This window comes from Bubalus kerabau, chromosome 7 (assembly GCF_029407905.1).
Source record: "Bubalus kerabau isolate K-KA32 ecotype Philippines breed swamp buffalo chromosome 7, PCC_UOA_SB_1v2, whole genome shotgun sequence".
NCBI classification, from domain to species: domain Eukaryota; kingdom Metazoa; phylum Chordata; class Mammalia; order Artiodactyla; family Bovidae; genus Bubalus; species Bubalus kerabau.
This window is the reverse complement of record NC_073630.1, coordinates 27,074,382-27,102,378: the sequence shown is the minus strand read 5'-3', so window position 1 is coordinate 27,102,378 and position 27,997 is coordinate 27,074,382. Positions and strand designations below refer to the sequence as shown.

Here is a 27,997-nt window from a genome sequence, read left to right as displayed (position 1 = left end):
AAGAATGCTAGACATCTACAGTGGGCAGCTCTTCTGGTTTTCCATTCCTCAGGCACACATACAAACACGTGCTCACATCCTGCTTGGGAGGAGGTTAGGAGGCCACTCGCACACACTTGCCGGGCACGGCGTGCAGTCAAGCCCAGAGCACTTATAAAGCAGTTAAGATTCTTGACATACTTGAGCAGGAACCGTCCGGCAGAAGCATGTATCCGCTGAGACAGTAGCACTTGTAGCTGCCAAACGTGTTCATGCACCTGTGCTTGCAGGGCCGCGGCTTCAGGCCACACTCGTTTAGGTCTGCAGAGAACGGGGAGGAAGCAGAGAGATGACAAAACCTCGACACCACTGCGAACCACCGCCAATGCTTCTCTATGCCAAAGAATGAAGGGAAAAAGTCAATCAAGCTATCGTAACCAGCCATAAACGTAAGAGATCGTTTGCTCACAGTGTCTTCATTTTAATGCTGGTTACACTAGAGCCGTGAAGAGTCTGCTAGCAGAGGTGACCATAAGCCTTATCACAATGGAAGGCTGTGTGAATTTCTGGGACTTAATCTAATATGTGTGATCTCTGTTTACAGAGGACAGTTGGGGAGATTCTCCTCACCGACACATACATGGCTTATCATCCCTAGAAAGAGCAGTGTACACACCATCTATCTGACTTCAACATCCTCAAAAATATCTGGGGTTATACTGCTAGATTCACTCTGGTCCATGTGATCTTCCTACTTTAACTTCTTGTCTCTGTTTAAAGAAGATACTGTGTGAACCTATCTTAGTTTGTAGAAAGTATATGGATTTTTAATATTAGACTGCTTTGACCTTCCCAAAGAAAGGCTATTTTTTTTAAGAGGATAGAAGCTCAATGAATTAAAGTGATCACTGTTGAGGTTCCTCTTATTCATAGTCTATAAATTGGTCTCAGATTAAAGAAGCAGCTTCAGTCTCCTACTATAGTAAAGCATTCAAGTCACAAAATAAACTTTAAAAAAGACCCTCCAACATATTTTCATTCATTCTGCAGTTAGGAAGGGCACATAGAAATACAAATGGACAATACATAATAGACTATCATCCTGTATTTTAGGTTTACTGGTTTAAATGTCAATACGAAGGGAGTTTATGAACTTCACGTGAGACTTTTCCAACCCAAGTTGAACACTGCCTCAAGTGAAAATAAATCTCATGACAAATATACACTGAAACACTAATGCCCAAAATACAGATTTCATTAAAAAGAAATATGACATGTTTATTTTGTCAGGACTGCCAGCAAAGGCACCTGATTAGCCTAATTTAATTATCTATTAATCCATGTCATCAAATTGGAAATATATCTAGTTACAAGTTGTTTTCAAATCTAACTAAATTTAAATCTGACCTGCTCATTTATTAAGTCTATACATTTTTAAATACTTAATGTATACATTTTTATATACTTAATGTAACCAAGTACATTGTTTTTTAAAACCATCAAATAGTTATTTCATATAAAAATTTTAAAACTGTTTTACCAACTTGCCGACTTAGTCTATTTTCTAACCTTAACACAACTGTGAGCAGATCCCCACCTGGGTGAAGCCTGGGGAGGTTACATAAATAAACCAGATACCTTCATCATCTCCTATGCTTTCTTTATTTTTAAACTTCATACACTCTTCCCCAGTCAAGGATATTCAAAACAGAATCATAATTAAAATTTTTTTCAAAAAATTTCCTCAAAGAAACTGCTTTGCAAATTATAATATCAACAAAAATTTGATTTTTCCCCCGTTAAAATGAGTAAAATTTTTAAATCAAAGAGAAAAGACAGAGAAAGAAATCCATTCCACTTCTTATATTCTTCTACCTTGTTTTTCAATATTTATTAAAAATTAGAGTCAAGCAGTCTTTTCTCATGTTCTAAGAGTTAATTACAATGCCTAATGTGTCCCTGCCAGAGAAGGCGATGGCACCCCACTCCAGTACTCTTGCCTGGAAAATCCCATGGACGGAGGAGCCTGGTAGGCTGCAGTCCATGGGGTCGCTGAGAGTTGGACACGACTGAGCGATGTCACTTTCACTTTTCACTTTCATGCATTGGAGAAGGAAATGGCAACCCACTCCAGTGTTCTTGCCTGGAGAATCCCAGGGACAGGGAAACCTGGGGGCTGCCGTCTCTGGGGTTGCACAGAGTCGGACACAACTGAAGCGACCTAGTAGCAGCAGCAATGTGTCCCTGCAGATTCACACCTGGCTTTGATAAATCCCTGACTGACATTAGGAGAAGGGGACGACAGAGGATGAGATGGCTGGATGGCATCACTGACTCGATGGACATGAGTTTGAGTGAACTCCGGGAATTGGTGATGGACAGGGAGGCCTGGGGTCGCAGAGCCAGACATGACTGAGCGACTGAACTGAACTGACTGATATTATAGTAAATAGTATTAAAATCTGAATACATTAAGAGAAAGGCTTTGTGCTTTAGAATAGAACAACAAAGAATAGAGTAAGACTGAATTCTATACCCCAAGGGAAACATACTGATGGATATAAAACATGTAAATTAAGAACCCTTAAAAAGCATCAGAAACTTCTGTGGTTTCTTGATGGGATTGGTTAGATGTTTATAGCACCAGGCAGCTCGTATACAAGGCGTATTTATGTCAGTGGAAATGTCTGCGGACACTACAGTCATGAACTAAAGCTGAAGCCCAGCTGAGGCTGCTCCAGTCTTGGTGGATAAAGTGCCCCCCTGAGGATGGCCAGGGGAGTCTTTGCAACTCAGAATGGGGTTGGTGGTGGTCTTCAATCAAATTTACCTTTCCCTTTCCATAAGAAAAAAACACTTAGGGGTTAAGAAGCATAAAACTGAAAGGAAATGAAAAATAAAAAGACCCAAACAAACCTGAGAATCACCTATGAAATGATATGGAAAATTAAATAAACATGCAGTATTTAGGGGGGCAAATATGGAGACACGTGTTGGCTATTTTACTATTATTAAATTGACACATAAGCATCCAAATAGGCTGAAAGCAATTTGAGAAAGCTGTACTCTAACAGCTGGTGACAGGCTGGGTGACACCCCCTGACAGCTGGCCGCTGTCCACGTCTCAGTGACTGCCACCATTGCCCCATCTGCGGTACGCAAGTCTCCTAAAAATTTCCCACTGACCCTTACAAAACCACTGCAGAAATGATGAAATAGAATTCCACAATTATCCATGATTTTCAGTATTTACCAAATATTAGAACTCTAAGGCAGGGCGCTTCAACAGATTAAAAGCATCTAGTGTCCCGTGATGAACTTCCTTTTCCTCAATATTCTTTAGAGTTTCTAGTCTATGATTACTATCTTGTACTTTATTTCTGCCTGCAATGCAGGAGACTCAGGTTCAATCCCTGGGTTGGGAAGATTCCCTGGAGAAGGAAACGGCTATCCCCTCTAGTATTCTTGCCTAGGTAGTTCCATGGACAGAGGAGCCTGACAGGCTCGAGTCCACGGGGTCACACAGAGTAGGATACGACTGAGGGACTAATACCTTATTTCCTTATTGACCTTATAAAATTGCGTTGACGTTTCCTGCTTCCAAAATCTCTAGCGTAATAGCCCTTGTAACATTTTTATTACTATCAAATTAAGTCAGAAATTCGAAAATGACACTTCCAATTTATAGGAAAGGCTCCTACAATAACAAGCAGATTATAAAGAACAAGTAAATTCCCCTTGATCGCACTTTCTCAGATCACTCTTAGAAGTTGACGAAAGGATGTAGGAAAGAAAACTAGTGTCTTTGTTTTAAATTTACTTAAATTTTGCTCTTTCTCTAGAAGTTTGTAATGTAATATACTTCATAAGGAAAATCTATTATAAAAAAATGAATGACTTTATCATGTACCTATCTTATCACATCAATGACAGAACTTTACAATTAAACCACTTACATTCAAATACTCATATTGTTATATATACAATCTTTAAGGAGTGTCTATTACAGTCAGGAGTATATTTAAGCAAGTGGGTGAATTCAGGAGCTTGGATTGGGGTTGGGGGGAGGGAAGCGGGAAGGAGCTGGTCCAGGACAAAAATGCAAGCTGCACAGCATTATAATTACACTTCAGGAAGAAGAAAGAATCAGAAATTTTATTAGCATGCAGACACTGAAAATTAGCTTGAAAATCTGGAAGAGATTCATTGAGTGAAATAATGCCATGGATTTTTAAGGAATATCACCTTTCATTCATTTAATGTAATTTGGACATTTTTTTCTTCCTTTGAGGTTTAAACTATGCAATGCCTCAGAAGTCTAATAAGCTTTTGCATTTTGTCTGACTCAAGTGGAGGTCACAGGCAAACAGATCTCAGTATGTCAACCGTCATAACTCTTACCCCTTAAATTTTCAATGATTCTGAAACTCATCCTATTGCCCGAATTTCTTGATCCAAATCAAGTTCCCTATGAGCACAGGCAATAATAATTTAAATGAATTTAATTCATTCTAAGTTCCTAAATTTATGAGTGAGGGGGAAAAAAGTCTTTCAGAAATACTGTAAAGTTATACTTCCATTTAATTTTTCTACAAAACTCCAGCCTAATGAAGACGTTAATATTTTGGGTGTTTCTAGTCTCACACTGGCCCTGCAGATGACCAGAACAGGAATTACTCTCCTATTATTAATTGGTATGCCAAGATTTGCTCACAATTATAGAGCTACTTGGGCCTTCCAAGGTGGTGCTAGTGGTTAAGAATCTGCCTGCCAAGAAAGGAGATGCAAGAGACACGGGTTCAATCGCTGGGTCAAGAAGATCCTCTGGAGTAGGAAATGGCAGCCCCCTCCAATATTCTTGCCTGGGAAATTTTATGGACAGAGGAGGCTGGAGGGCCACAGTCCATGGGATTGCAAAGAGTCAGACACTACTGAGCACGATGACAGAGCCTCTTAAGGCCTGTGCTGGAACCAGAACTCAGACTTTCTAATATCACAAGAAAGTGAAAGTGAAGTCGCTCAGTTGTGTCCGACTCTTTGTGACCTCATGGACTGTAACCTACCAGGCTCCTCAGTCCATGGAATTTTCTAGGCAAGAGTACTGGAGTGGGTTGCCATTTCCTTCCCCAGGGGATCTTCCCAACCTAGGGATTGAACCCAGGTCTCCCACATTGCAGGCAGATGCTTTACCATCTGAGCCACCAGGGAAGCTGGTTCACCAAAAGAGGGACACTCACATATGGTCTTATTTCCAGGTGACCTAAAACTCTAGACCCCAAATGTGGTGGTGGGGAAGAGGACTTGCACACTTCTAAAATCTATTCAGCAGATGTCATCAAAACCCCAGTCTCAGGTGCTGTGGAATTCCTGACTTCGCCTACATAAGAAAACAGAAGCTACTTTGTTATCTGATTCTCTGAGAAAAAGTTTGAAACTCAGAAGAGAAGAAGAAAGGCCATGGGTACTTGAGGCAGGGAAAGGACAGCAGAGGCGCCAGGCTTTTAGGAGCGCAGAGAATCGGCACCAGCTGACAATTCCTGCCACTTGCTTCACATGCTCAGGACACGGAGGACTGGGCGCTCCTGGGGGAGCCTTCAGGACACCGGCAAGAAGTGACAAGGCTGCAGGAAGCCGTGCAGGTGGGGGGGCAGGCCACCTGAGACGACGCACGCTCACCCCTTGAAGGCAAACTGGTGGCTGGATGATCCGGGGGTTGTAAAAGAGGCTGTTCACTGCCTTGGTCAAGAGGAGTTGGGTAGAGGTGTTCGTCTTCACACCAGGAAGAAGGTAATAAGAGTCAACTTTGAACTGATGTCATTTTAGCCCTAAAAATCTTTGTAAGTATATATTAAACAATTACATAAAGTTGGTGGAGTTCAAAAAGAATGCTTTAGATACTTTACAAAAATAAGGTTCTAGTTCTTCTGGCTTCTCTTTTTCAGTTTTAATTTCTGTGTTTCTTAAAATTTATCACTGCTATCTTGCTTCCGAAGAACACACAAACATTATAAGTTAACAATCCACATCTTCATATCGACTTTTTTAAGCACACACAAAAAAGAGATGGTCATTTTTAAAATGATTTTAGTCATCAACAAAGAGAAAATTCAAAGATTATACAAAAATTGACTATAATCAACCTGCTCTGTTTAGGCACATCTAGGTTTTAAATGACCAACTTAATATCTTTTCCTATATTAGTATGTTGTACAACAGTTTAAAACCTTATATAATCATGCATAAACTTATGATCTGCATAAAGATCTCATTTAAATAAGTAACATGATAGATCATTTATGTATTCATTCAGGTGTAAGAACTAATGTCACATTTAGGTCACTTTTAATTAGAATATACGTAAGAAATCCTGCCCAGACACAGATAGGATTGAGATATCAGGGGTTGGGGGAAAAAAAAGAATATACATTAGAAGCTTTCTGCAAAAAAAAGTGGTGTTGCCATTATTAGCTTACCAAAATATTATGAGTAGGTCCCAAAGTAGGCAATCACATCCTGTTTCAAGACTATCACATTATTAACAGCCAGTTAAATTTCCAAATTAAATGCATATTGGTTTCTGGGGTTGAAACCGCACGTCATTCAAAAAATAAAGCCTTAAGAAACTACCTTAATCTTAGTTAAAGCACTCCAACTATCGTGTTAAGGAAGGCAATCAATTTAGACCTAATTAGCTTACCACAGTTGACTGTCTCGTTCCCTGGTACAAGACACGGATTCTTTTCTTGGGATAAGGAATTCAACATTTGAAACAAAAACCATGTGAAGAGATTAATTACTGATATTTATGAACTGCTTCTTCTGAAATTATTATACTGTAAAGTATGCTGTAAATTCAGCAGGATATCTTTTATTCCTGAAAATATGCAATGATATGATACATTACATGCCCCAAATAATTCTCTAATGGGAAAGTTATGAAAAACACTATTATCTATAATAGTATCCTTTTTTGGCTGAGGAGAAAGGGGATTTGTATGGGTAGAGGCCCAAGGTTGTGGGGGGGAGGAGGGGGCAGTAATCTTCATGAATAAAATTACCAGAGAAAGTAAGCTGGAAAAAAAAATTCTTGCCAGAGTTCAGATTAGAATGAATATGACCAGTCCATGCCTACAATTTTCTATGTGATCTGGCTATGGCAAATCCAGAGTGTGACCCAGAGAGAAGCACAAGTCATGACCAGCAGATTCACACTAATCTTGTACCAAGGTTTCTAAATTAAGCCAGTTCCAAAGTGGGCCTGCCCTGCTCTTCTGCTCTCTGGCAGCTCCAAAAGCACTCATTAAGTGCTTGTCATCCATTCGAGCTGTTCACTCAGCTGTTCAAGCAAGTCTCCAGGGGTGAGTTCTTAAAGTACACAGCTCGTAACACAATTTTTAGTGGATATAATTTTTGCCTTATACCCAAACCTACTTTTAATCAAATGCTAATTTCCAGTTCTGTGGAGATTTATTTCAATTCTAACTCTTCTTAACATTTCTCTCCTCAAGAAAAAAGAAACCAGGGAATTCCCTGGTGGTCTCCTAGTTAGGACTCTGTGTTTCCATTCCAAGAGGCATGGGTTTGATCCCTGGTCAGGGAACTAAGATCCTACATGCCTTATGGTGTGGCCAAAAAATAAACAAAAACACCCTGGGTTTAAAAAAAAAAAAAAAAAAAAAACCTGCTTAATTTCTCATATCTCTGAGGCATGTTTTCCATTTTATTAAAATGTCTGGATAAAATGTCTGGATAAAATCAGTCTAAGTTAATCTGTTATATAGCAGATATAAACACTTACTTCTAACATTTAACAACATTTCTGGGGCTCTCTGGCCTCTACCTGGATCACTGCAGCAGCCTCTCTGACCCTGATAAACAGTCCACGGATACAAAGAATAAAGAGTTATACCAAACAGCTCCAGGGAACTCTTTCAGTTCCTATAGTGTTAGGACCAAGAACCATGATATTCAACAGTCACTAAGCAAATATTTCATGTACACTTATCATGTGCAAATCATTTTGATAAAAATTTTCAGGAACCAAGAAGTCAGAGGGACCCCACAAATGGTTCCTGCTCTCAAAGAATGTAACTTGCCACAATTGCTTATATGGTAAAAAAGGAAAAGAGAGAGATGATCAAAATACGTAGGTTTACTGTAGACTCAAGTTTTATATGGAGAAGGCAATGGCACGCCACTCCAGTACTCTTGCCTGGAGAATCCCATGGACGGAGGAGCCTGGTGGGCTGCAGTCCATGGGGTCTCGAAGAGTCGGACACGACTGAGCGACTTCACTTTCACTTTTCATTTTCATGCATTGGAGAAGGAAATGGCAACCCACTCCAGTGTTCTTGCCTGGAGAATCCCAGGGACGGGGGAGCCTGGTGGGCTGCCGTCTATGGGGTCGCACAGAGTCGGACACGACTGAAGCGACTTAGCAGCAGCAGCAAGTTTTATATTCAGGATTTAACTTGAAATTACATTTTCAGTAGGGCTCACTATTTTTGCAGGTGTAAAATCCCATTTTGCCACTGATAAAATCCTCTTCCCCCAATTATATTTAGTTTGGGAAGGCAAGATTTCAACTCGGTATATTTCCATTTTTCTTAAGAGAAACAGGTATTATTGCAGGGAAAGGTACACAGTCAACTAGTTTTCTGAAAATCAGAGATACCCAGATATGGATCCGTGTTCCAATGATAGTTTTAGTGTCTACGAATCATATTAAAGTTGATGTAGCTCCTGCAAATAAATTTAAATGAATTTCTCCGCAACCTCAACAGTGGCTTCTTTTAATAATCTTCTTTGTATACATTCCTGGCATGAGGACAACGTTTCATGGTGCTGACATATTAATGAAACCTGCGATGCTTTATGTTCAGCACTTTAAAAAAAAAGAAGCATGCTGGCACTCTAAGATGAACACTGAGAACTCAATAATCAGAACTGAACATGCTGCTACTTGAGAACTTACACTGGATAGGAAAAATTAAATGGGTTTTTAAAATCAAATGGGTTTAAAAACATGTCACATTTCACTAACATGGATTTCATCTGGTAGTTCAGGAACAATTACCCATACTTTCAAATTTCAATGTGCCTGATTCTTGTGAAAACTATGTCTATAAATCACAAGTTTACATGACACACTTCAGGGAACATCAGATACTGAAGAACAAGAATATTTCCACAAGATCATTTCTGTATCAGATGAGGTCAACTAAGTATCCATGGGACAGTTAGACCCTATACAAACTGTTTCATTTGACATTTAAAATGCTAGGAAATATTACTTTAAGGAATAAATGAAAAATTTTACTCCTTTTATCCTTGAATCTTTCTAGTGAAATCTAACCCTATCTTTTCTTTACATCTGTTTTTAGCTCTGAATGGTAGAAAGATTTTGGTTGAAATTAAACAGACAAGCCTTGTCAGCCTTGTAATGCAGCAAGTCAGAGGATCACATTTCCAATGTTTTTGCCATCCAAAACTACACTGGTAGAAAGAACATGAGTTATATAGACAACAGCTCTAAGTTGACATAGATCTTTTACCAACTAATTTTTTGAACCTGGACAAAACACTGATTATATACGATGTCTCATCCAGAGGAAAATACTATTTATAGCTTAATTATAATAAATAACATTCTACCTCCTAATGCTGTTGTAGTGATATAAACAGGTAATATATGCAAAATACCTTATCACCATGAGGACTAAATAAAGATCTGCTTTTAAAAGCAACTGACACCAAGTTAAAAATAACTTGTTAGGTTAATCAAAATCTTGATTTCTCAGAGGAACCTCACAAACTGGTCAAAAGTTGAAGGGAACTGAATCACAAAGATCAAAGAGCTCAGAGTTGGAAGGGACCTCAAAATTTCAAGCCAAACCTCCTACCTGACTTTGCGTATTAAAGTGTTTTCACCTCACAGAGATCCAAGGAGGCTGAGAGTTTGCTCAAGTTTTCCAAATAGTTAGTGGAAGACCGAGGAGGAGCAGACGTAAGGCTTCTACTGACGCCGTCATTTTCTTTTTCAAAATGCATTTTCATTATTAATAGTGAATGAAAGGACGAAATTCTTTAACTGCCCCACAATTCAGTAGATTTAACAAGACTTATCATTATTCGATTTTTATCTTTCAGCGAAATGACATCTCACATGTTTGGGGACAATGGTCATGGAAAAGTGGTCTGCATGAGAACTTAAGTTTCTGTATCAGGGAGGGGTAGAGAGGGTTTATGACTGTCTACTCTGCACAGGGTTTCCCTACCTTGATTGCAGGTCTTCCCGGCAAATCCAGGGCGACATTTGCACTTGTTTGGCCCGACACATTCGCCATGCTTGCACTGCGGCTGGCACACAGCTGTGGAGAGAGGGCATCACGCATTATTCCTCGTTCAGCCGCACGTCAACCATGTAGAATCTAGGTCATGTACCAGTTTGATAATCAAAGAAAAAACGAAGAACTTTCAACAGAGTGAGCAGTAAGCACTGTCTAGACTACACAATCACACACATGTATTTTGTGTGTCTGTGTGTGTATTGCTTATGTGCATATTGCTTGGGGCTGGAAATTTTGCTAAACTTGAGGACAGTACTCAAATAGCCAAAAAAGAAGAAAAACTGGAAAACTATATACAAATACAACTGATTTTTGTCAATGGTTATCACTTTACAATAACCTGCACCCATGATTTCAAAATGATTTTCTCAAATATGCTTCAAAACATAGTTCTCAATCCAAAGATATTAGTTAAAAATGAACCCTTAGATAAATATCCAATTAAATAACAAACATTTCTTTGGAAAGGATATTTCCAAGTATACAATGGTTCAAAATGAATTAGAAACTAAAACTCAGTATTTTGGAAACTTCAACTTCAGTATACTTCTGTCATTTTGCCCTTCCTTCACCTTAAGTTACATCATAATCACTCATCAATCTATAATAGGCTTCCTATAGCTTATCACAGAAAAGAGAAAGTTCCATTTTACATTGCCGATCTTCTATCAGCTGAGTTTGTCATTGTTCAAGACCCTAAAACGCTGTAAACCATCAATCAAATCTTTTCATAGTCTTCAATTCCTGCCAAGATACTGATAAGAATTTATTCTGTGTATACAGTAATTCTCAGAGCTGGGGATATTTTGCTGTCTATGGGACACTTAGCACAAATGAAGACATTTTCTATAGTCACACTGGGAACAGGGTACCACTAGCATCTAGCGAGTATATAGTGATGCTGCTAAACATCCTTCAATGCTCAGGTAACTCCCCATAACAAAAATTATCCAGCTCAAAATGTGATGGTGCCAGACTGAGAGATCTTGCTCTATACCAAATCTGTATATGGTACTACACCAGATATTAAAACAGATGCAAAATCATTGTATAGTGTGGTCACTGGTCTCAAAGAGCTTACACTCTAGACACAAAGACAAAGCAATCATGTTTTTATTCAAGGTAACATTAATGAGCAAAAATGGTGGCACACGTGGGATTTGTGAAGAAATCATCACATATCCACATAGAGTTGTACAGAAAGCCTTGAAGAAGAGGTCTTGAGGTGGATCTTGAAGCCAGGTAGACAGAGAGGACAGTGGACCATCCAAGGTGTACAGATTTATACAGCAAAATGGGTCTCATTGATTTAGAGGAGGCTTATCAAGCCAAAGAGATAGGCAAACAGTAGGGGAAGAATAAGAGGTAGACAATCATAGGTGAGTGGTACCAGATCATGATGCTCCCTAAATTCCAGACTGAGGAATATGCACTTTGTCTATAAGAAGTGAACACTTCATCATTATCTTTAGGAGAATTACCTGATAAAAATAACCTGGGAATATTAGCATGGTGATGATACGCAGGATGGACTGGAGTCTGACATGCAGATAAAATGATCTATGTTTGTTGACAGGAAGAGGTGGGCTTCACTAACCCCTGAGGGACGAGCAAATAGGTCTTGAAGACCAAGGGGAGAGGGGTTCAACAGTGATCCCGTGTCTCCAGTACCTGACACCTGCTCCCTGCCATATCAGCCCACACTTTTCTCCATCCTGGCAGATGCTCCCATTTTTGGACAATTCTCAAACATCATCTCCTTCAAAGCACTAACACTCCTATGAAACTGTTGTGCATTTTATCTTTGGTTTTTCCTCATTTCCTCATTTGACTCACCAACCCTCCCCTTGCTGAGCACTCCACACACAGGTTTGTTTGCCAGTCTTACTTTTAGCCCTTTCCCGCCTGTGTGACTCACCCCAAGTGAACCCTGCACCATGACTAATCCTTACTGCTGCTCTATAGGTATTTAATGTAAAATCTTGCAGAAAGAAATGATGAGCAGAGAGTCAAGTATAAGTGGTAGAGAAATGCACTGGGGAAATTCATAAAAATCCGATTTTAGACATGCATGACATTCAACAGAAAGCAGTGAGAAGAAATGAACTATCTAGGAGGTCCTTCCAACATTATGCTTCAGTCAACTGTATACCCGGTAGATGGTTTATATGCAGTTTTAAAAAGTAGTCCCAGAAATAAGCCATCCTTTATGTAAGTTCCAGGCCCAATCAAGAAATGCAAGTTAAAACATTTTAATTTTAAAGGAAAGATGTTCCATAAATCTTAACAATTATATATTAATACAACCTGAATTGTTATCACAGACGTATCCCAAGTGCCATATTTGAAAAAAAAATTAGTAAATCAACTAGACTGGAATAAAATAAATTTTTAAAAAAGAAGAAGAGGGAAAAAAAGTAAACACCTCAAAATAATTAAATGCAAGTCAAGGTAAAAACCTCCCCAAATAACTGGATTTTGAAAATATCTCTAAAACATGAAAAAGAAATTTAGAAAGTAGCACATGAAAAAGTTTGTCAAACAATTACATATGAGGCACCCAGGCTGGGCTGCCTTTTGCCCCACTGACCAGCCTGAAGTCCATCCATTTATGGTGCTTTCAGGTACTTTTCAGAAATAAAGGGTTTTATTGTCCCCCTTCCTTTTTCCTTGTTTGTTCGGAGTGAAGTGCCCTAATCTCGGGCACATCAAATGCCCTTGTTCCAAGAGGCCCAGACTCTTAATGTTTCCTACATGTTTAGGGAGCCAGTATTTTCAAACAGACTGCTATTTACACTTCTACCTAACAGACTATTCACTGAAGGAACCACCAACCTATATATTAGTCAACAGCTATTAAACAGACTAAGATACTCACAATGCTGGGGGTGTGTGTGTGTGTGTGTGTGTGTGTGTGTGTGTGTATATATCCTTACAAAAAGAACACCCTTATTGCACAAAAAGAATTTCTATTATCTTGCTAGCATTAGGTCTGCAATGGAATTCAATACACATGTACTAAATATTGAGTAGATGCAGTTATTCTACTAGGCAAGTGAGGGGGAAGAGGGACTCACATAGGATATGAAAACTAACTTTGAAATTTTACTATGTTGGCTGAAAGTTAACAAGAGCTGTGACAGATGAGACGAAAGAAGCGGGGAGGGGCAGAGGGTAACTGACTGTGGTCCTAGAAAGGCTTCCTGCCGGAAATGTGATCTGAGCAACGCCTGAGAGGCAAGCAGCAAAGGCAGTTGAGATGGGAGACAAAGCCTTTCAGAATCAAGCAAAGGATGAGGGAAGGACAATAAAGGGCATTCTCAGGGGCCACCAAGGCTCTGTGGAGCCACACAGTATAAAGCCATACAGTGCTTAGAACAGCAGATGGGAGCAAAAGATGGGTTGGTGTAAGTCATAAAAGGCACTGGTGGCAGAAACTGCTAGGTTGTTACTAATATTTGTTTTTCCCTTCTTTAAAATAGAGTGGCTTTTTTTTCTGAGTAGGTGAAGGGTTTCTTGTTTAGTTGATGTCATGTCTGACTCTTTCACGACCCCATGAACTGTAGCCCACCAGGCTCCTCTGTCTATGGGATTCTCCAGGCAAGAGTACTGGAGTGGGTTGCCATTTCCTTCTCCAGGGGATCTTCCTGACCCAGGCAGGGATCAAATCTGCGTCTCTTGCTCTCCAGCTCTGGCAAGCAGATTCTTTACCACTGAGCCACCAGGGAAGTCCTAAGTAATGAGTTGAAAGTGAAGTTGCTCAGTCGTGTCCAACTCTTTACAACCCCATGGACTGTAGCCTACCAGGCTCCTCTGTCCATGTGATTTTCCAGGCAACAGTACTGGAGTGGGTTGCCATTTCCTTCTCCAGGGGATCTTCCTGACCCAGGGATCAAACCTGGGTTTCTCACATTGTAATGAGTAACCCATAACAAGTAATGAGTTAGCAATAGACAATTATATTCCCTGTCCTCCCTGACATATTTGGGTAGTCAAGTGACTAAATTCTGGTCAGCATAAAGTATTGGGTGCAGCTTTTGGAACTTGAAAGCTACTTAAAAAGGTGACTGATTGTATATATATCCTCTGTCTTTTTGCCTGGAATATAGAAGTCATGGCTGAACTACAATGGCTACTTTGTGATTATGGGATGAATCTTGAGAATGGGAAAGAGGCTGAACTAGAAGTCATAATATTAACCCTAAATGGCCATTCTAGCCTTTTAGGACACTGGTCTTGTGCCAGTGTTCCTTGCAGCCAAGTACAATTACAATACAGTATAATTACAAGTAATACCTGACTATCCTGGAGCACAAGGCTGTGGAATCTGGACTTACTCTGTGTTTACCATCAAGCCAGCAGATGCTGGATATACTAAGGACAGAACTGTTATGACTGAATCTTCGTAAAGAAACACAACTTGTCAAGTTATCTTAAACCTCCACTATCATTTACTTTAGAAGTATCTAAAGAACTTCACTGCTACATCTAAAAATTAGATGAGAAAACACAGATCCACCTTGACATTAGGGAAAAATGATTCCCAACTTCTATGTAAACAGACCCACCCTTTGACAACCCATTTCACTACAATGTGAGTTCTCAGTGGTCAGCACACACCAACCTTCACAACTTGCTGTGAATAGTAGGTCAAGGAAAAAAAAAAAAAAGCGGACTTTTTTTTTTTTTTAGCAGTCTATTTCAGAATGAGCTTCTCAAAACAACAAAAATAGATGAGACCCTGACTGGTAGGAAACAATGTGTCTGCTGTCGCTAAAGGTTAAGCAGAAGTCAGCACTGTTTCGCTGAGCTTCCTGTGGAACAGGGACAAGAAGTCTGGGCCACATGTGGTCCATGGAGGACCACTGGCATCCACATATGATTTAGCAGCTCAAGAAACCAAATTCAAGTGAGGATCACAGGTAGTCAGTGAAGGACAGATTCTTTTCCCCACAAAATCAGATGTTGGAATTAAGGTCAAATGGGCATATCACACTCAAAATTTACTCTGTAACATTCCTACAACACAATCTCCAAAGTGCCCTTAAAATAACCCCTAAACCATTACTTGAACTAAAGAAACAAGTCTCAACTGGCAAAGCAAACAGAGTTCTTTAATGGCACATGTTCCTGTTTGACTACAATCTAAGATTTTCCTCTTAAAAATTCATCCTAACTGATGTAACTGGGGTTCTGAGAGTTGGACAATGTTTTCTGACACTAAGTTAGACAATGTTATCAAATAAGATAGGGGAAATTAAACTGCCACATCAGTTCTATATAATATCTTATGTAATCTAATCACAGTTGGGAGTCAAGTGCCAACATTTGTTAAAAAAAAAAAAAAAAAAAAAATGAAGACCCTGAGTTGCCCAAGCAGATGTTGGCTCTGGAGAGGGGCAAGGGAAAAGCCAACTCAACCTCAGGTGTTGTAACTTGAGAAGTACTTTCTTAATGTGAAGAAGATCGTCTTCTGAACCTTAAAAATCACTTGTAATCTTCCTATTCTATATCATGTTGTAACTTGGGAAGTATTTTCTTAATGTAGATAAGATTGTCTTTCAAATCCTAAGAATCACTTGTAATTTTTGCAGTCTCCATTATGTTGCTATTCAGACATGGCACCATTAAAGGCAGAACAAAGAAACTGCTCTCCAGGGTGAGTGATTTGGAAACAACAATGACATAAAGTATTTGAGAGCAGGGCAGAAGGATGATGGATACAAAACTGGGACATTTCCTAGAGTGCTCATGACACCTAACAAGCTTCACAGAACTCAGATATGGATACACTCATTTTAAGGAAAGAGGAACACAAAATGAGGAGTATCTTTTTCAAAGAGCAACTGGCCTTGGGAGAGAGAGAGTTGCTGAAAGAGGCATTAAGCAAGCCATTGCTGTATTAAGGGGAGCTGGAAGGAATGGAACTTTTGAACTGTGGTGCTGGAGAAGAGTCTTGAGAGTCCCTAGGACTGCAAGGAGATCCAACCAGTCCATTCTGAAAGAGATCAGCCCTGGGATTTCTTTGGAAGGAATGATGCTAAAGCTGAAACTCCAGTACTTTGGCCACCTCATGAGAAGAGTTGACTCATTGGAAAAGACTCTGATGCTGGGAGGGATTGGGGGCAGGAGGAGAAGGGGACGACAGAGGATGAGATGGCTGGATGGCATCACTGACTCGATGGACGTGAGTTTGAGTGAACTCCGGGAGTTGGTGATGGACAGGGAGGCCTGGCGTGCTGCGATTCATGGGGTCGCAAAGAGTCGGACATGACTGAGCGACTGATCTGATCTGATCAGTCACTTGCTAGCTGCGTGTGTGGAAGGAATGGAGGCAGGATGGTAGAGGGCTCCACTGAAAAGGGCCTTGAGCCTCCTTTGTCTTAGGTACCACAAACCCACAGAGAAGAATCCTACAGATCCCAAGATCTCCAGAGGAAAACAACTCTCCAGCCTCCTAATATCCTGTATTCTAGTGCTGCATATCCTATTTTCAAATCTAAATCCCTTCTGTCGTAAAAACTGGAGGAAAAGTGCCTCTGATTGTTATCATTATAAAAAAACTATCTGTTAAACGATCTCATGAATACAGAACGCAAAACCACTTTATATGACTGATTAAATTTACCCTCAGAATATCCATATAAGGCAAGAGGGAGAGACATTATCCTTATTTTACCAGCAGACAAGCAAAAGCACAGAAAGTTAAGTGATTTGCCCGATTTCAGAAAAAATTTCTTATAATCTTCTAATTCTTTTGGTATTCAGAAAAACTCCAGAAACCTAGGTTTTTGAGTGGATTTGGAAGAGAGGAGAGTGTGGTTATAGTGAAAACACTAACCAGGAAAGGATGAGAGGGATAGAGAATATCAAAGGTAATTAAAGGCATAAAAGTATTTAGGAAGGCATAAAACTTCGAGGAAGAAGTCACAGTTAAGAATACAACCTATAATTTGAGAAAATTTAAGTTAACACTGCCAGAATATTTCAACATAAAATGATCTTTTTACTTCACTTCTTGTTAGGTACAGAAGCTAGATTCTGAATCATTAATGAAGTATATAGAATTGTTATCTCTTCTGATGTATTATTACATCTATGATTTTTTTGCTCTCACATTTTAAGAAATGTTATTTTCATTAAGAACTTAAACTAATCATAAACTACAGTCAAATATTAAGTCAATCAGTTGGTAATTTAGAGTATGAAATTAAAATAAATAAGGATTTCTGTTCTATATAATGTTATTTTCCAAGAGATGTCCGGTTAATTTATTTTATTTTTATCTTTTTGGAAACATCCAATTGAAATTTCTCAAGTGTCTATTTAATCTCTATTTAACCTTTAATTCCTGAAGTAGACCAAAGAAAATAAGTGCCTGCATCTTTGAATTGCAAAACAACTTTTATTTACTATAATTAAGCACTATCCATTTTCATTTAAGGAATCTTCTTCTGAAAGTATTGTCATTTTTGGTTTACTTGAAATTTTAACTTTTTTCTGTTTTCATTGTAGCAGAACACTGAAACTTAGATTAATGCTAAATGAGACTTTAAGAACATTTCATAAAGTGTTATTACTTATCTGGAAGTGTGAAGTAGATTTGGGGGAGGTTTTCTTTAAGGAGGGTTAACTGGAGCTACTCCACGTTCAAGGTCAGGAGGGGTGGCCTCGTCCAAGGTAAGGAGCAGCAGCTGCACTTTGCTGGAGCAGCTGTGAAGAGAACCCCACGTCCAAGGTAAGAGAAACCCAAGTGAGACAGTAGGTGTTGCGAGAGGGCATCAGAGGCAGACACACTGAAACCATAATCACAGAAAACTAGTCAATCTAACCACACTAGGACCACAGCCTTGTCTAACTCAATGAAACTAAGCCATGCCCGTGGGGCAACCCAAGACGGGCGGGTCATGGTGGAGAGGTCTGACACAATGTGGTCCACTGGAGAAGGGAATGGAAAACCACTTTTGTATTCTTGCCTTGAGAACCCCATGAACAGTATGAAAAGGCAAAATGATAGGCTACTGAAAGAGGAACTCCCCAGGTCAGTACGTGCCCAATATGCTACTGGAGATCAGTGGAGAAATAACTCCAGAAAGAACGAAGGGATGGAGCCAAAGCAAAAACAATACCCAGCTGTGGATGTGACTGGTGATAGAAGCACGGTCCGATGCTGTAAAGAGCAATATTGCAAAGGAACCTGGAATGTCAGGTCCATGAATCAAGGCAAATTGGAAGTGGTCAAACAAGAGATGGCAAAAGTGAATGTCGACATTCTAGGAATCAGCGAACTGAAATGGACTGGAATGGGTGAATTTAACTCAGATGACCATTATATCTACTACTGCGGGCAGGAATCCCTCAGAAGAAATGGAGTATCCATCATGGTCAACAAGAGAGTCCGAAATGAGTACTTGGATGCAATCTCAAAAACAACAGAATGATCTCTGTTCGTTTCCAAGGCAAACAATTCAATATCATGGTGATCCAAGCCTATGCCCCAACCAGTAAGGCTGAAGAAGCTGAAGTTGAACGGTTCTATGAAGACCTACAAGACCTTTCAGAACTAACACCCAAAAAAGATGTCATTTTCATTATAGGGGACTGGAATGCAAAAGTAGGAAGTCAAGAAACACCTGGACTAACAGGCAAATTTGGCCTTGGAATATAGAATGAAACAGGGCAAAGGCTGATAGAGTCTTGCCAAGAGAATGCACTGGTCATAGCAAACACCTTTTTGCAACAACACAAGAGAAGACTCTACACATGGACATCACAGATGGTCAACATTGAAACCAGATTGATTATATTCCTTGCAGCCAAAGATGGAGAAGCTCTATACAGTCAGCAAAAACAAGACCGGGAGCTGACTGTGGCTCAGATCATGAACCCCTTATTGACAAATTCAAACTTAAATTGAAGAAAATAGGGAAAACCACTAGACTATTCAGGTATACTGCTACTGCTAAGTCACTTCAGTCGTGTCCAACTCTGTGCAATCCCATAGACGGCAGCCCACCAGGCTCCCCCGTCCCTGGGATTCTCCAGGCAAGAACAGTGGAGTGGGTTGCCATTTCCTTCTCCAATGCATGAAAGTGAAAAATGTAAGTGAAGTCACTCAGTCGTGTCCAACTCTTAGCGACCCCATGGACTGCAGCATACCAGGCTCCTCCATCCATGGGATTTTCCAGGCAAGAGTACTGGAGTGGGGTGCCATTGCCTTCTATGACCTGAATCAAATCCCTTATGATTATACAGTGGAACTGAGAAATAGATTTAAAGGACTAGATCTGTTAGAGTGCCTGATGAACTATAGACGGAGGTTCGTAACACTGTACAGGAGACAGGCATCAAGACCATCCCCATGGAAAAGAAATTCAAAAAAGCAAAATGACTGTCTGAGGAGGCCTTACAAATAGCTGTGCAGAGAAGAGAAGAGAAAAGCAAAGGAGAAAAGGAAAGATATTCCCATTTGAATGCAGAGTTCCAAAGAATAACAAGGAGAGATAAGAAAGCCTTCCTCAGCGATCAATGCAAAGAAATAGAGGAAAACAATAGAATGGGAAAGACTAGAGATCTCATCAAGAAAATTAGAGATACCAAGGGAACCTTTCATGCAAAGATGGGCTCGATAAAGGACAGAAATGGTATGGACCTAACAGAAGCAGAAGATATTAAGAAGAGATGGCAAGAATACCCAGAGGAACTGTACAAAAAAGATCTTCAAGACCCAGATGATCACGATGGCGTGATCACTGACCTAGAGCCAGACATCCTGGAATGTGAAGTCAGGTGGGCCTTAAAAAGCATCACTACGAACAAAGCTAGTGGAGGTGAAGGAATTCCAGTTGAGCTATTTCAAATCCTGAAAGATGATGCTGTGAAAATGCTGCCCTCAATATGCCAGCACATTTGGAAAACTCAGCAGTGGCCACAGGACTAGAAAAGGTCAGTTTTCATTCCAATCCCAAAGAAAGGCAATGCCAAAGAATGCTCAAACTACCACACAATTACACTCTTCTCACACGCTAGTAAAGTAATGCTCAACATTCTCCAAGCCAGGCTTCAGCAATACGTGAACCATGAACTTCCAGATGTTCAAGCTGGTTTTAGAAAAGGCAGAGGAACCAGAGATCAAATTGCCAACATCCGCTGGATCATCGAAAAAGCAAGAGAGTTCCAGAAAAACGTATTTCTGCTTTATTGACTATACCAAAGCCTTTGACTGTGTGGATCACAATAAACCGTGGAAAATTCTTCAAGAGATGGGAATACCAGACCACCTGACCTGCCTCTTGAGAAACCTGAATGCAGGTCAGGAAGCAACAGTTAGAAGTGGACATGGAACAACAGACTGGTTCCAAATAGGAAAAGAAGTACATCAAGGCTGTATATTGTCACCCTGTTTATTTAACTTATATGCAGAGTACATCATGAGAAATGCTGGGCTGGAAGAAGCACAAGCCAGAATCAAGATTGCCGGGAGAAGTATCAATAACGTCAGATATGCAGATGACACCATCCTTATGGCAGAAAGTGAAGAGGAACTCAAAAGCCTCTTGATGAAAGTGAAAGAGGAGAGTGAAAAAGTTGGCTTAAAGCTCAACACTCAGAAAACTAAGATCATGGCATCTGGTCCCATCACTTCATGGGAAATAGATGGGGAAACGGTGGAAACAGTGTCAGACTTTATTTTACTGGGCTCCAAGATTGCTGCAGATGGTGATTGCAGCCATGAAATTAAAAGACGCTTACTCCTGGAAGGAAAGTTATGACCAACTTAGATAGCATATTCAAAAGCGGAGACATTGTTTTGCCAACAAAGGTCCATCTAGTCAAGGCTATGGTTTTTCCAGTGGTCATGTATGGATGTGAGAGTTGGACTATGAAGAAAGCTGAGCACTGAAGAATCGATGCCTTTGAACTGTGGTGTTGGAGAAGACCCTTGCAAGTCCCTTGGACTGCAAGGAGATCCAACCAGTCTATCCTAAAGCAGACCAGTCCTGGGTGTTCATTGGAAGGACTGATGCTGAGGCTGAAACTCCAGTACTTTGGCCACCTCATGTGAAGAGTTGACTCATGGGAAAAAAACTCTGATGCTGGGAGGGATTGGGGGCAGGAGGAGAAGGGGACGACAGAGGATGAGATGGTTGGATGGCATCACTGACTCGATGAATGTGAGTCTGAGTGAACTCCGGGAGTTGGTGATGGACAGGGAGGCCTGGTTTGCTGCAATTCATGGGGTCGCAAAGAGTCGGACACGACTGAGCGACTGAACTGAACTGAACAGTAGCAATGAGCACACATAACACCCATATCTTAGTTTCCAAATACCATTCCACAATAAAACCAGGGCTGAAGCAGAGAGGCTGGAGTATTTTGCTGTGACAAAAAGCAAAGGCATATTCAAAAAATTATAGAAACAAGTGAAAATGACACAGGAGCTACTTGGAAGTGTTCCCACTAGCCATATTTGGCATAATTTGAGCACCAAGAAGAATAAGGATAGTAATTGATAATAACTGAATAGTCAAGGCTCTGGTTTTTCCAGTGGTCATGTATGGATGTGAGAGTTGGACTGTGAAGAAGGTTGAGCGCTGAAGAATTGATGCTTTTGAACTGTGGTGTTGGAGAAGAGTCTTGAGAGTCCCTTGGACTGCAAGGAGATCCAGCCAGTCCATTCTGAAGGAGATCAGCCCTGGGATTTCTTTGGAAGGAATGATGCTAAAGCTGGAACTCCAGTACTCTGGCCACCTCATGAGAAGAGTTGACTCATTGGAAAAGACTCTGATGCTGGGAGGGATTGGGGGCAGGAGGAGAAGGGGACGACAGAGGATGAGATGGCTGGATGGCATCACCGACTCAATGGACATGAGTCTGAGTGAACTCCCGGAGTTGGTGATGGACAGGGAGGCCTGGCGTGCTGTGATTCATGGAGTCGCAAAGTGTCGGACACGACTGAGCGACTGAACTGAACTGAACTGAATAATGAAAGAATCCATGGTCCAGAGTGATTCTAAAAAAGGAGCATAGAGCTCGTCTTTACAGAATGCCAGCAAACATGCAGAAGGAATGACAGAATCTGAAAAGATAATTTTACAACCACGACTGAAATAATTTGAGTAAAAATTATCCATAGATGTTAAAACTTTCACTGGGTGTAAGTTTGTTAGGGAACAGAATATTCAGAGAGTATCAATGTATCACCCCGTGGGGTACTTACTCATTACAAAGAGAAGGTGCCTTTCAGTGGAGAAATCTGGTAGACTCCTTAATCAAGTGATCAAACTTGGCACCACCAATTACAGAATAAACTAACATTATGTGCAATGGTAATGTCATAATACATGATCACCTATGTAATATTTTTGCCAAAAAGGCTTAACCAGCACCTAATAATGAGGAAACTTCAAATTCAGGTCTACAAAAAAAGTAGGTCTAGAACTGTTCTAAGGAATGTCACCTAAATGAAACATCTATGATTGGCTCTGGATCCAAAAAATCCATAAAAATCATTTGGAGATAATTTGGGAAATCTAATCATGGACTGCTTGCTACATAATATTACTGTACCTATGTTAAATTTAAGTGTGACATGGCATGCATGCTAAAGTATGTAAGTACAAAGAGCCATTATATCTAGGTTACTTTCAAATGGCTCACTAATTGTGTGTATGTGTGCAGATAGGGGTGGGGAGAGAGAAAGAAAGGGGGAAAGAGTGTATGTAGCATACCTGCAAATGTGTAATATGTTAACAATTGTACATGAAAAGTACATGGCTATTTACTGTTGCTATACTTTCAACTCCTGTGTGGATTTGAAATTTTTCAAGTACAAAAATGGGACAAAATTTATAAACACATGTAGGATAATATGCATACCTTGACAAATATTACTGAATTACTCTGACAAATATTTTTTAACTTGTGGGCTTCAGTGTACTTAGTGCGCTCTAGAGAAGGGGTAAGGGCACACGTGCTGGAGTTAGAGCCCTGGGTCCCAGCTTTACCTATGCAGAGTATCCAGCTCTCTCTGCTCTGAAATGAAGACTATAGGTTGAACCAGAGGAAAATGTCAGCACCGCCATTTTTTACTTAAAAAGTAGTAAGCCAACAGGGTGCATATAGAGTTTACCCATAGGTTTATGGGAATGATTGAATGAGAAAATCCAAATAAAGTATTTAGAACAGTACCCACCTCGTAGTAAGAGCTCAAAAAAAAAATATCTATAAACAGAATTATAAGAACAACAAAGACGAATTGCTACAGTGTCTAAGAAACTGTATTAAGGACTAGGGATAATAAAATCAGTAAGAGATCAAGTCCTCACCCTCAACTAGGGAAGTCTAGTAAGGAGAGAGAGAAGTAAGCAAAGATATCTTAATAACAGATATGTGTAGAGGATACAGGAGAGGAAGCGGTCAATTACATAGGTTTAAGGGAGTCAGAAAAGGTTTTGGAAAGGAAATAATGCTAACAGATTTCTTTCAAAAAAAGAAACTTATAAAACACCGATAGCATAATGTAAGAATTCATTGAGATTATGATGAAACACAGACTTCCAGGTGGCGCAGTGGTAAAGAATACACCTCCCAATGCAGGAGATATAAGAGATTCAGGTTCAATCCCTGGATTGGGAAGATCCCCTGGAGTAGGAAATGGCAACCCACTCCAGTATTCTTGCCTGGAAAATTCCATGGACACAGGAGTGTGGTCGGGCTACAGTCTGTGGAATTGCAAGGAGTCGGACATGACTGAGCACACAAGCAAGCAAGCAATGATGAGAGACATATTAGGTGAAAATTATATTTGTTTTAGCTAAGGAGATGATGCTCTAATTTTGAATAGGGGTACTGAGCAATCATCAAAAAAAGGCCAGAAAGTGTTAAAGTAACCATCACCACTTCCTTTAGTGACCAAAATCCTTACGTTTAAAGAGTCACTGACAGACAGTGAGTTGAGCCATTTATTAACCATTTTTAAAATGCAACCAACTTTGTGACTATATACAGAAATGCAGGATGTGAGGAATTTTGTCAGTGCGGCTCACTTTTTTTTTTAAAGGAAAGCATTACTTCACTAATTGTTCCAAATTTATCTGATGGAGGACCTTACACAGAAACTTGGAAACAAACGTCCATCAAAAAGGGATTGCTTAAATAAGTGGTGGCACAAGGGCCTTCCTGCCTCCAAGATTGTGGACTTCAATTCAGGTATCATCTGCTATTAGAGGGACCTCACTAAAAACAGGCTTCACCATGATTTCACCATGCCGTTCTCCCCAAACACTCACTGACTCCCCTTCATGTTTACTTGGAGCTCATCATGCTGGTTCTAACTTTTTGTACGGCATTCAACACCACATTTCACAATCTGACTCCTGCCTATCCCACCAGTCTCCTGCCTATCCCACCAGTCTCCTCTCTGGTCATATCCACAAACAGACCAACTAATGGTAGTTCCCAAGAAATCACATACTCCGATACTCCCACGCTTTTACACAGACTGCTGTTCTTCCCTTTGTTTGCTGGACTAACATCTAGACAGCTTCAATACTCAGCTTAAATAATATTTGCTTTAGCCCTTCATTCTGATTTTGGGGCCCTCCTCAGTACCTTCATAAACCTCTGTGCATAACTCTGCCATAAATTATATATATATGTGTGTGTGTGTGTGTGATTCACACACACACCATCCTATATTACCACAAGTATTATTCTTACCTAGCTCCTTCTCTAGACTTTGAGCTCTTTAAATACATAGTATCTGCTCTGAAATTTCACACAGTCTCCTAACAAAGACAGGCATGACAGGTGTACAAGGTGTTAAAAGAATATAGAAGAAAGAATTTCTCAGCAGGCAGGCAGGAGTAGGGAAAATGTCAGGAAAGGCTCGCAAGAGGAAATGTGAACTGAATCTTAAAAGATGAGTAGGAATTCACCATGTGGAAGGGTGAAGGGCCTTTTATTCAGAACAACCAGCATAAGCAAAGCCAGAGGCGCGAGAAGCAGCAGAGGGTCTGGCAGCACAAGGGTAGCCCACTGTGATTGTGTCCACAAGGCAAAAAAGAGTCCTTCTAAGATAAGGCAATCACCAGCTTAAAGACTCTCATACTCAAAGAATCAGTATTCCATCCATAATGGCGAACAATCAGTCAATTGTAAGAAGTAGATGTCACAATCAGACGACGCTTTATGTGTTTTCAAGCGTGTGCATTGATTTAAGAACCTTTCTCAAGTGTTAAGATCTTTTATACAATATGTGGTAAGGTCATAAGAAAGGCAGACAAATTAAATATAGTTATTTCCCCAGTAAACTGTCTTTCCTAAAACTACAATCTGCTTAGTAAGATTACATCATGTTCACATTTTTTATTTCTTTTATATAGAAGTGCCTGGTCCTTATACCTTCAAAGTACTGACTGAGCTAAAGAGGTACAAGATACAGTCCCTAGATTCATGGAACTAACAGTCTAGGAGAACAAATGATATAGATCCACAAATAATCCCAACGTAGAGCAGGATGAGACAGGTGCCACGCCAGCGTTAGAACTCAATGTAGAGAAAGAGAAGACTTCCTGTCACTAAAGTCAGGAATGCAGAGTGAATGCAGCATCTGAGCCACGACCTGAGGCAGGGCTGAGTCACCGTACGTTCTAATAAGAAAGAACATAAAGTTCTAACATGCGTGTGGGCTTCCCCAATGGATCAGCTGGTGAAGAATCTATCTGCAATACAGAAGCCACAGGAGATTGTGGGTTCGATCCCCGGGTCAGGAAAATCGCCTGCAGTAGGAAATGGCAGCCCACTCTAGCATTCTTGCCTGGAAAGTCCAATGGACTGAAGAGCCTGGCAGGCTACAGTCCAAAGGGTCACAAAGAGTCAGACACGACTGAGAGACTAAACACGTACGCACACACACACACACGCATGCACACACACACAAGTGTAGCTATTCATTCCTAACAACAATTCACTTTGAGTATCTGCTTAGAATTAAAAGTGATAGTGATGGGATACAGAAAAAGTTAACCAAAAGGGGAAGAAAGAATGTTTTAAGAGAGTGGTTCTCTTTTTCAGCCCTTGATATAAACAAATGTTGAATTACTCATTTCTTTTGGCTAAAGGCCAAAATGGTAAATTGGAAAGAAACTTTGTCAAGAACCGAAAACTGTCAAGAGAACATTTCAGCCCCCATGCAATACAGTATTTTCCCTCTCCCACATTCCTCGGATACATTTAATGTTATTCTTCTATGGAGTAAATTGTGAGGATTATTAATGTTGACTGAAGGTGATGGTGGGGAAAGAAGGTGCGAGCAGGACAGAGGTGAAGATCATTCAACCCCAGCCGGTGCCCCACTCGGACCCGCCCTGGAGCTCTAGGCCTGGAATCCACCCATGTATCACATCTCTCCACTTCTGAGTCTCACAAGAACTTCATCGATGTCACATCCAACACTGAGGTCATCCCCTGAACTTTCTCCACCAAATCACACACCAGAAACCCGGGCATCGTCCTTGATTCCATCTTCCTCACACCATCTGCTATCATTTCACCGAATGTGAAAAAACAATTACTAAACCAAGTGCTTCACATTTTTTCATTTGATCTTCATAAAAAAAAAAAACCCTATAAGGTTGAGTTCTTGTCTATATTTTACCAAAAAAGAAGCTATTTCCCAGAAAGGTCAGGTAAGTTTCTCAAAAACACAGGTCTGGTAACAGCCGGGTCTGACCAGGAAGCCTGAACTCTCTGCCCCTGTTCTAATACTCATCCCTCCATCCTTTCTTTTTATTATCCGTCAATCCCTATTTTTCTCTGCTCCCACAAGTGTCGCTTAAGATAAAACTCGATGTCTCGCCAGGTTTACTGTAACAGCCTCTAGCCCTGAGCCTCAAAAGGCTCTCTCTTAATTGCCAACCAGCAAAATGTTCAGCAAGTGGCCCCAGAACCCAAGGGCCTACAGATCCTGGCGTCGGTCCTGAAGCAGTGAGTCCTATGGGAGTGCATGCTTCGTCCAACAGAGCAGCACTAGGCAACTCCAGCCCACCAATTCCTTGTAGCAAGAGGAGCGACTGATTTATTAACAAAGCCTGATCACTTTCCCTTGGAAACACTGGCACCTATTTTAAAAAATGTTCAAGCTCTCTGTGAGCAAAACTAAATTCACCTGTATGCTAGATCTGACCCACTGCATGCGTGTATGCTCAGCCGTGTCCGACTCTTTGCAACTCCATGGACTGTAGCCCATCAGGCTCCTTCTCTCCATGGAATTTTTCAGGCAAGAATACTGACACATTAGAATGAGCTTATAACTTCTGAAATATAAATCTGATTGGGTAATTCCCCTGCTTAAAATCTACACAATGCTCCTCTACAGCCCTGGGATAAACACGACTCTAAGATGCCATCAAAGGCCTTCTGCAAGTCAGCTCATTTCTCCCTCTCCCACAGCATCTGTCATCACAAACCCTTCAAACACACACCCCAATGCCCAGATGAAGGTTCTTACATTGCCTGGAATGTGCCCCTAACTCTGGCTTCTGAGGCTTCAGTGTATATTTTTATCTGGCCCGGTATCCCTCACTTGACTTAATCCCGAGGATACAGCTGGGCCACCAGTCCATCACTCTTGGCTGGGACGCTGCCCACTGCAATGGGCTTTCACA

At 40.5% G+C, this 27,997-nt stretch overlaps 1 protein-coding gene across 15 annotated transcripts in view; it reads right to left on the bottom strand.

The window, feature by feature from the left end:
• Positions 1 to 27,997, bottom strand: part of NPNT (nephronectin) — an 80,831-nt gene that overhangs the window by 29,949 nt on the left and 22,885 nt on the right. For 7 of the 15 annotated variants that reach the window (XM_055587880.1, XM_055587883.1, XM_055587889.1 and 4 more), the window contains 2 exons: positions 10,257 to 10,349; positions 181 to 300 (listed from right to left, as the gene is read on the bottom strand). In XM_055587880.1, the coding sequence (XP_055443855.1) occupies positions 181 to 300; positions 10,257 to 10,349 (213 nt within the window). Of the gene's footprint in view, positions 1 to 180; positions 301 to 5,655; positions 5,749 to 6,676; positions 6,833 to 10,256; positions 10,350 to 27,997 lie in introns of those variants that run through there. The other 8 variants (XM_055587877.1, XM_055587886.1, XM_055587878.1 and 5 more) reach the window with 3 other exon arrangements.